This window comes from Mustelus asterias, unplaced genomic scaffold (genome assembly GCF_964213995.1).
Source record: "Mustelus asterias unplaced genomic scaffold, sMusAst1.hap1.1 HAP1_SCAFFOLD_2448, whole genome shotgun sequence".
Taxonomy (NCBI): domain Eukaryota; kingdom Metazoa; phylum Chordata; class Chondrichthyes; order Carcharhiniformes; family Triakidae; genus Mustelus; species Mustelus asterias.
This window is the reverse complement of record NW_027592393.1, coordinates 29507-39646: the sequence shown is the minus strand read 5'-3', so window position 1 is coordinate 39646 and position 10140 is coordinate 29507. Positions and strand designations below refer to the sequence as shown.

Genomic DNA, 10140 nt, shown 5'->3' with positions numbered 1-10140 from the left:
AAGGATGAGACGTGAAGGAATAGGGCCTATAAAAGGTGAAGGCGGGAAAATCTGTATGGAACCAGTAGAAATGGCAGAGGTGCTTAATGAGTATTTTGCCTCGATTTTCACAGAGGAGAAGGACCTGGGTGGATGTACTGCGGGCTTGCGGTGGACTGAAAAGATTGAGTATGTGGACTTTAACAAAGAGGTTGTGCTGGAATCTTTGAATGGCATCAAGATAGATAAGTCACCGGGTCCGGATGGGATGTACCCCAGGTTACTGTGGGAGGCGAGGGAAGAGATTGCAGAGCCTCTGGCGATGATCTTTGCGTCGTCGATGGAGACGGGGGAGGTGCTGGAGGATTGGAGGATTGCGGATGTGGTTCCTATTTTCAAGAAGGGGAATAGGGATAGCCCAGGAAATTACCGACCAGTGAGTCTAACCTCAGTGGTTGGTAAGCTGATGGAGAAGATCCTGAGGGACAAGATTTATGAGCATTTAGAGAGGTTTAGTATGCTCAAGAATACTCAGCATGGCTTTGTCAAAGGCAGATCGTGCCTTACGAGCCTGGTGGAGTTCTTTGAAAATGTGACTAAACACATTGACGAAGGGAAAGCGGTAGATGTGGTTTATATGGATTTTAGCAAGGCGTTCGATAAGGTCCCCCATGCAAGGCTTCTAGAAAAAGTGAGAGGGCCTGGGATCCAAGGGGCTGCTGCCCTGTGAATCCAGAACTGGCTTGCCCAAAGGAGGCAGAGAGTGTGTATAGATGGGTCTTTTTCTAAATGGAGGTCGGTCACCAGTGGTGTGCCCCAGGGATCTGTTCTGGGACCCTTGCTGTTTGTCATTTTCATAAATGACCTGGATGAGGAAGTGGAGGGATGGGTTGGTAAGTTTGCCGGCGACACGAAGGTTGGTGGGGTTGTGGATAGTCTGGAGGGATGTCAGAAGTTACAGAGGGACATAGATAGGATGCAAGACTGGGCGGACAAGTGGCAGCTGGACTTCAACCCAGATAAATGCGTAGTGGTCCATTTTGGCAGGTCAAACGGGATGAAGGAGTACAATATAAAGGGAAAGACTTAGTACTGTAGAGGATCAGAAGGACCTTGGGGTCCGGGTCCATAGGACTCTGAAATTGGCCCCGCAGGTGGAGGAGGTGGTTAAGAAGGCGTATGGTGTGCTGGCCTTTATCAATCGAGGGATTGAGTTTAGGAGTCCGAGGATAATGATGCAGCTATATAAGACCCTCGTCAGACCCCACTTGGAGTACTGTGCTCAGTTCTGGTCGCCTCACTATAGGAAGGATGTGGAAAAGATTGAAAGGGTGCAGAGGAGATTTACAAGGATGTTGCCTGGATTGAGTGGCATGCCTTATGAGGATAGGCTAAGGGAGCTCGGTCTTTTCTCCTTGGAGAGACGTAGGCTGAGAAGGACCTAATAGAGGTTATATAAGATGTTGAGAGGCATAGATCGGGTGGACTCTCAGAGGCTTTTTCCCAGGGTGGAAATGGCTGCTATGAGAGGACACAGGTTTAAGGTGCTGGGGGGTAGGTACAGGGGAAATGTTAGGGGTAAGTTTTTCACACAGAGGGTGGTGGGTGAGTGGAATCAGCTGCCGTCAGTGGTGGTGGAGGCAAACTCAATAGGGTCTTTTAAGAGACTCATGCATGAGTACATGGGACTTAATAGGATGGAGGGTATAGAAGGTAGGGATATGTTCGGCACAACTTGTGGGGCCAAAGGGCCTGTTTTGTGCTGTAGTTTTTTTCTATGTTTCTAACCTGAACTGGTCCCCCCCATGCCGACACTATAGTTAAGAAAGCCCACCAATGCCTCTACTTTCTCAGAAGACTAAGGAAATTTGGCATGTCAGCTACGACTCTCACCAACTTTTACAGATGCTCCATAGAAAGCATTCTTTCTGGTTGTATCACAGCTCGGTATGGGGCTCCTGCTCTGCCCAAGATCGCAAGGAACTACAAAAGGTCGTGAATGTAGCCCAATCCATCACGCAAACCAGCCTCCCATCCATTGACTCTGTCTACACTTCCCGCTGCCTCGGGAAAAAGCAGCCAGCATAATCAAGGACCCTACACACCCCGGACATTCTCTCTTCCACCCTCTTCCATCGGGAAAAAGATACAAAAGTCTGTGGTCACGTACCAACTGACTCAAGAACAGCTTCTTCCCTGCTGCTGTCAGACTTTTGAATGGACCTACCTCGCATTAAGTTGATCTTTCTCTACACCCTAGCTATGACTGTAACACTACATTCTGCACTCTCTCATTTCCTTCTCTATGAACGGTATGTTTTGTCTGCAAGCAGGCTTTTTCCGCTGAGGCTAGGGGAGAAAAAAACCAGAGGGCATGGGTTAAGGGTGAAAGGAGAAAAGTTTAAAGGGAATATTAGTGGGGGCTTCTTCACGCAGAGAGTGGTGGGAGTGTGGAATGAGCTGCCGGATAAAGTGGTAAATGCGGGGTCACTTTTAACATTTAAGAAAAACTTGGACGGGTTCATGGATGAGAGGGGTGTGGAGGGAAATGGTCCAAGTGCAGGTCAGTGGGACTAGGCATAAAATGGTTCGGCACAGACAAGAAGGGCCAAAAGGCCTGTTTCTGAGCTGTAATTTTCTATGGTTCTATGCGCAAGAAACAATACTTTTCACTGTATACTAATACATGTGACAATAATAAATCAAATCAAATCAATGCACCTAACCAGCATTTTCGGACTGTGGGAGGAAACTGGAGCACTCGGAGGAAACCCACGCAGACACGGGGAGAATGTGCAGACTCCACACAGACAGTGACCAGAGGCCAGGAATCAAACCCAGGTCCCTGGCGCTGTGAGGCAGCGATGCTAACCACTGTGCCAGCGTGCTGTTCTTGACTTGAGTATGGTTGAATAAAAGAGACATGCAATCAAAGTTTTTCAACATGCACTCATCAGGACAGCCAGTCAGGGGTGACCAACAACAATTTATACTGCATGTGAAGAGTGCTTACTGGTTGGCCAGTGGACTCGGATTGATGGAGCTGTTGCCATGGGGAGTATTAATTCTAACAACACCAGGTTAAAGTCCAACAGGTTTATTTGGTAGCAAATGCCACGCTACCAAATAAACCTGTTGGACTTTAGCCTGGTGTTGTTAAAACTCTTACTGTGTTTACCCCAGTCCAACGCCGGCATCTCCACATCAGGAGTATTCTGTCAGCGAAGGACGGGGCTTGTGTGTATGAATGTTTCTGACATTGCGAACTTTATTGATATTAAATAGTTTTCAGCGTAATTCATGGCACACTTGGGGTTGTTCAGCGAGTGCTGCCCCACCGCAGAATCACACCGAATGGCTGTCGACGGCTATGTTTCAGTTCTGCGAAGGGTCGGTATCTTGTTGTGAAGAGCTGGGAGGGGAACAGGCTGTTTGATCCGATCCACTGGTGATTGAACATCAGAAACCAGACTCAGAAAATCTAATATCAGCTCAACAGGACCAGACGCCCCTCCTTTACCAACGTGGCGATCACGCAGACTCAGTCCAGACTTTCCTCCTTCACTAGCATGGCGACCACGCAGACGAGTCCAAACTCCCCTCCTTCACCAACATGGCGGCCGCACGGACACAGCCCGGACTCTCCTCCTTTACCAACGTGGCGGCGGCACAGACTCCAGACTCCCCTCGTTCACAAACATGGCGGCCATGCAGACTCAGTCCAGACTCCGCTCCTTCACCAACATGGCGACCACGCAGTCTCACTCTGGACCCCCTTCACCAACATGGTGGCTAGGCAGACTCAGTTCTGACTTCTGTCCTTCACCAACATGGCGGCCGCGCACACACAGTCCAAATGAAAATTTGATAGTTCTCAAATAAAACAAACAGAAAATAGCTGAGCCGATCTGGCCGCAGCGGTGAGGCTGAAACACCATTCTGTAATCCGGGTGTGATTGGCAGCGCTCGATGTGATCGGGATTCGATTACACGTCGCGGAGGACTCTGTGTTCGATGCAATCGGGGTTTGAATGCTTGGCCTGCAGGGCTTTGAATCCGATGTGATTGCTCGGCCTGGAGGACTGTGTGTTTGATGTGCTCTGGCTGTGATTCCTCCTCCCGTGCTCAATGTTCTCGGGGTTTGATTCCCCCTCCTGGAAGACTGTTCGATGTGATCGGGGTGTGAATTCCCCCGCCTGGATGTCTCGGTGTTCGATTCTTCCCCCTGGAGAACTCGGTGTGACCGATGTTCTCGGTGTGTGACTCTCCCTCCTGGAGGACTGTGTGCTTGATGTTCTCTGTGTGTGACTCTCCCTCCTGGAGGACTCTGTGCTCGATGTTCTCGGTGTGTGACTCTCCCTCCTGGAGGACTCTGTGCTCGATGTTCTCTGTGTGTGACTCTCCCTCCTGGAGGACTCTGTGCTCGATGTTCTCGGTGTGTGACTCTCCCTCCTGGAGGACTCTGTGCTCGATGTTCTCGGTGTGTGACTCTCCCTCCTGGAGGACTCTGTGCTCGATGTTCTCGGTGTGTGACTCTCCCTCCTGGAGGACTCTGTGCTCGATGTTCTCGGTGTGTGACTCTCCCTCCTGGAGGACTCTGTGCTCGATGTTCTCGGTGTGTGACTCTCCCTCCTGGAGGACTGTGTCTGGTTGGCGCGCTCCGGGCGATGGGGATCCAGGGTTTGGCCAAACTGATCGGGGATGTGGCCCCGGGAGCCGTCAGCGAGAAACACATCAAACAGTATTTCGGTAACACGGGGGGAGAGGATACGGGGGGTGATGGCGGGAGGATACGGGGGGTGATGGTGGGGGGATACAGGTGGATATGGGGGAAGATACTGGGGGAGGATATGGGGGTTGGGGAGGATATGGGGGTTGGGGGAAGATACAGGGGGATGGGGGAAGATCCAGGGGGTTGGGGGAAGATACAGGGGGTTGGGGGAAGATACAGGGGGTTGGGGGAAGATACAGGGGGAGGATACGGGGGTTGGGGGAAGATACAGGGGGATGGGGGAAGATACAGGAGGGTGAGATGTGGATACAGGGTCATGGGGGCTGATACAGGGGATGAGGGGTGGATATAGATTCAAAGAGGTTTAACAGCATGGAAACAGGCCCTTCGGCCCAACTTGTCCATGCTGCCCCTTTTTTAAACCCCTAACCTCATCCCAATTGCCCGCATTTGGCCCATATCCCTCTATACCATCTTACACATGTAACTCTCCAAACGCTTTTTAAAAGACAAAATTGTACCCGCCTCTACTACTACCTCTGGCAGCTTGTTCCAGATACTCACCACCCTCTGTGTGAAAAAATTGCCCCTCTGGACCCTTTTGTATCTCTCCCCTCTCACCGTAAACCAATGTCCTCGAGTTTTAGACTCCCCTACCTTTAGAACATAGAACAGTACAGCACAGAACAGGCCCTTCGGCCCACGATGTTGTGCCGAACTTTATCTGAAACCAAGATCAAGCTATCCCACTCCCTATCATCCTGATGTGCTCCATGTGCCTATCCAATAACCGCTTAAATGTTCCTAAAGTGTCTGACTCCACTATCACTGCAGGCAGTCCATTCCACACCCCAACCACTCTCTGCGTAAAGAACCTACCTCTGATATCCTTCCTATATCTCCCACCACGAACCCTATAGTTATGCCCCCTTGTAATAGCTCCATCCACCCGAGGAAATAATCTTTGAACATTCACTCTATCTATCCCCTTCATCATTTTATAAACCTCTATTAAGTCTCCCCTCAGCCTCCTACGCTCCAGAGAGAACAGCCCTAGCTACCAGTATACCAGTAGCCCTACACAGTATTCCAAGTGTGGCCTTACCAATGTCTTGTACAACTTCAACAAGACGTCCCAACTCCTGTATTCAATGTTCTGACCAATGAAACCAAGCATGCCGAATGCCTTCTTCACCACTCTGTCCACCTGTGACTCCACTTTCAAGGAGCTATGAACCTGTACCCCTAGATCTCTTTGTTCTGTAACTCTCCCCAATGCCCGACCATTAACTGAGTAAGTCCTGCCCTGGTTCAATCTGCCAAAATGTATCACCTCGCATTTATCTAAATTAAACTCCATCTGCCATTCGTCAGCCCACTGGCCCAATTGATCAAGATCCCATTGCAATCCGAGATAACCTTCTTCACTGTCCACTGTGCCACCAATCTTGGTGTCATCTGCAAACTTACTAACCATGCCTCCTATATTCTCATCCAAATCATTAATATAAATGACAAATAACAGTGGACCCAGCACTGATCCCTGAGGCACCCCGCTGGTCACAGGCCTCCAGTTTGAAAAACAACCCTCTACAACCACAGAAGCCAATTTTGTATCCATTTGGATCCTGGACCTGGATCCCATGAGATTTAACCTTATGCAACAACCTACCATGCGGTACCTTGTCAAAGGCCTTGCTAAAGACCATGCCGACAACATCAACTGCACTGCCCTCATCTACCTTCTTGGTTACCCCTTCAAAAAACAAAGATGTGCGGGTTAGGTTGATTGGCCATGCTAAAATTGCCCCTTAGTGTCCTGAGAAGCGTAGGTTAGAGGGATTAGTGGGTAAATATGTAGGGATATGGGGGTAGGGCCTGGGTGGGATTGTGGACGGTGCAGACTCGATGGGCCGAATGGCCTCTTTCTGCACTGTAGGGTTTCTATGATTCTATGAACTCAATCAAATTTGTGAGACATGATTTTCCACTCACAAAGGCATGCTGACTGTCCCTAATCAGTCCTTGCCTCTCTCAATGTCTCGATCCTGTCTCTCAACATACCTTCCAACAACTTACCCACCACAGATGTGAGGCTCACTGGCCTGTATGGAGTGGATACAGTAGGATGAGGGGTGGAGACAGGGGCATGGGGGTGGATACGGGGGGGATGGGTGAATACGGGGAGTGAGGGGTGAATATGGGCGGGGGGGGCGGTTGAGGAGTGGATACTGGGGGGGTAAAGGGTAGATACGGGGGGCGAGGGGTGGATACGGGGAGATGGAAATGGATACGGTGGGGGGGTGAGTGACCTGAGGTTGTACGGTGTCTCTGGTGAACACTGTGCGGGACTGGGAGCATCCTGGGAGGATGGAGGAGCTCTGATCAGGGGGTGGGGGGTGAGGTGGGGGGTGAGGTGGGGGGGGTGGGGGGTGAGGTGGGGGGGGGGGGGTGTCAGTCGGAGCAGCTCTCGGCCACTTGAGCCATTTCCAACATTCAGCAAGATCCTGCTGGTGGCCTGAACTCCACTTCCCCGTCCCCCTCCCTCACTCCCCCCGTCCCCCTCCCTCGCTCCCCCCGTCCCCCTCCCTCGCTCCCCCCGTCCCCCTCCCTCGCTCCCCCCGTCCCCCTCCCTCGCTCCCCCCCGTCCCCCTCCCTCGCTCCCCCCGTCCCCCTCCCTCGCTCCCCCCGTCCCCCTCCCTCGCTCCCCCCGTCCCCCTCCCTCGCTCCCCCCGTCCCCCTCCCTCGCTCCCCCCGTCCCCCTTCCCTCGCTCCCCCGTCCCCCTCCCTCGCTCCCCCCGTCCCCCTCCCTCGCTCCCCCCGTCCCCCTCCCTCGCTCCCCCCGTCCCCCTCCCTCGCTCCCCCCGTCCCCCTCCCTCGCTCCCCCCGTCCCCCTCCCTCGCTCCCCCCGTCCCCCTCCCTCGCTCCCCCCGTCCCCCTCCCTCGCTCCCCCCGTCCCCCTCCCTCGCTCCCCCCGTCCCCCTCCCTCGCTCCCCCCGTCCCCCTCCCTCGCTCCCCCCGTCCCCCTCCCTCGCTCCCCCCGTCCCCCTCCCTCGCTCCCCCCGTCCCCCTCCCTCGCTCCCCCCGTCCCCCTCCTCCTCCCCGTCCCCCTCCTCGCTCCCCCGTCCCCCTCCCTCGCTCCCCCCGTCCCCCTCCCTCGCTCCCCCCGTCCCCCTCCCCTCCCCCGTCCCCCTCCCTCGCTCCCCCCGTCCCCCTCCCTCGCTCCCCCCGTCCCCCTCCCTCGCTCCCCCCGTCCCCCTCCCTCGCTCCCCCCGTCCCCCTCCCTCGCTCCCCCCGTCCCCTCCCTCGCTCCCCCCGTCCCCCTCCCTCGCTCCCCCCGTCCCCCTCCCTCGCTCCCCCCGTCCCCCTCCCTCGCTCCCCCGTCCCCCTCCCTCGCTCCCCCCGTCCCCCTCCCTCGCTCCCCCCGTCCCCCTCCCTCGCTCCCCCCGTCCCCCTCCCTCGCTCCCCCCGTCCCCCTCCCTCGCTCCCCCCGTCCCCCTCCCTCGCTCCCCCCGTCCCCCTCCCTCGCTCCCCCCGTCCCCCTCCCTCGCTCCCCCCGTCCCCCTCCCTCGCTCCCCCCGTCCCCTCCCTCGCTCCCCCCGTCCCCCTCCCTCGCTCCCCCCGTCCCCCTCCCCTCGCTCCCCCCGTCCCCCTCCCTCGCTCCCCCCCGTCCCCCTCCCTCGCTCCCCCCGTCCCCCTCCCTCGCTCCCCCCGTCCCCCTCCCTCGCTCCCCCCGTCCCCCTCCCTCGCTCCCCCCGTCCCCCTCCCTCGCTCCCCCCGTCCCCCTCCCTCGCTCCCCCCGTCCCCCTCCCTCGCTCCCCCCGTCCCCCTCCCTCGCTCCCCCCCGTCCCCCTCCCTCGCTCCCCCCGTCCCCCTCCCTCGCTCCCCCCGTCCCCCTCCCTCGCTCCCCCCGTCCCCCTCCCTCGCTCCCCCCGTCCCCCTCCCTCGCTCCCCCCGTCCCCCTCCCTCGCTCCCCCCGTCCCCCTCCCTCGCTCCCCCCGTCCCCCTCCCTCGCTCCCCCCGTCCCCCTCCCTCGCTCCCCCCGTCCCCCTCCCTCGCTCCCCCCGTCCCCCCTCCCTCGCTCCCCCGTCCCCCTCCCTCGCTCCCCCCGTCCCCCTCCCTCGCTCCCCCGTCCCCCTCCCTCGCTCCCCCCGTCCCCCTCCCTCGCTCCCCCGTCCCCCCCCTCCCCCTCGCTCCCCCGTCCCCCTCCCTCGCTCCCCCCGTCCCCCTCCCTCGCTCCCCCCGTCCCCCTCCCTCGCTCCCCCCGTCCCCCTCCCTCGCTCCCCCCGTCCCCCTCCCTCGCTCCCCCCGTCCCCCTCCCTCGCTCCCCCCGTCCCCCTCCCTCGCTCCCCCCGTCCCCCTCCCTCGCTCCCCCCGTCCCCCTCCCTCGCTCCCCCCGTCCCCCTCCCTCGCTCCCCCGTCCCCCTCCCTCGCTCCCCCGTCCCCCTCCCTCGCTCCCCCCCGTCCCCCTCCCTCGCTCCCCCCGTCCCCCTCCCTCGCTCCCCCGTCCCCCTCCCCTCGCTCCCCCGTCCCCCTCCCTCGCTCCCCCCGTCCCCCTCCCTCGCTCCCCCCGTCCCCCTCCCTCGCTCCCCCCGTCCCCCCTCCCTCGCTCCCCCCGTCCCCCTCCCTCGCTCCCCCCGTCCCCCTCCCTCGCTCCCCCCGTCCCCCTCCCTCGCTCCCCCCGTCCCCCTCCCTCGCTCCCCCCGTCCCCCTCCCTCGCTCCCCCCGTCCCCCTCCCTCGCTCCCCCCCCCCGTCCCCCTCCCTCGCTCCCCCCGTCCCCCTCCCTCGCTCCCCCCCCGTCCCCCTCCCTCACTCACCCCCCGTCCCCCCTCCCTCACTCCCCCCCGTCCCCCTCCCTCACTCCCCCCCGTCCCCTCCACACTCCCCCCCAGTCCCCCTCCCTCACTTCCCCCCAGTCCCCCTCCCTCACTCCCCCCCAGTCCCCCTCCCTCACTCCCCCCCAGTCCCCCTCCCTCACTCCCCCCCAGTCCCCCTCCCTCACTCCCCCCCCGTCCCCCTCCCTCACTCCCCCCCCCATCCCCCTCCCCCTCCCTCACTCCCCCCCAGTCCCCCTCCCTCACTCCCCCCAGTCCCCCTCCCTCACTCCCCTCGTCCCCCTCCCTCACTCCCCCCCAGTCCCCCTCCCTCACTCCCCCCCAGTCCCCCTCCCTCACTCCCCCCCAGTCCCCCTCCCTCACTCCCCCCCAGTCCCCCTCCCTCACTCCCCCCCAGTCCCCCTCCCTCACTCCCCCCGTCCCCCTCCCTCACTCCCCCCCAGTCCCCCTCCCTCACTCCCCCCCAGTCCCCCTCCCTCACTCCCCCCCAGTCCCCCCTCCCTCACTCCCCCCCAGTCCCCCTCCCTCACTCCCCCCCAGTCCCCCTCCCTCACTCCCCCCAGTCCCCCTCCCTCACACCCCCCCAGTCCCCC

At 59.1% G+C, this 10140-nt stretch overlaps 1 protein-coding gene across 1 annotated transcript in view; it reads left to right on the top strand.

Moving 5' to 3' along the window:
• Window positions 1–4589: 4589 nt before the first annotated feature.
• Window positions 4590–10140, top strand: part of fen1 (flap structure-specific endonuclease 1) — a gene marked incomplete at its 3' end in the record, with an annotated part of 29525 nt that continues 23974 nt past the window's right edge. The window contains exon 1 of the mRNA XM_078207552.1: window positions 4590–4728. Coding sequence (XP_078063678.1) covers window positions 4647–4728 — 82 coding nt within the window. The remainder of the gene's footprint in view (window positions 4729–10140) is intronic.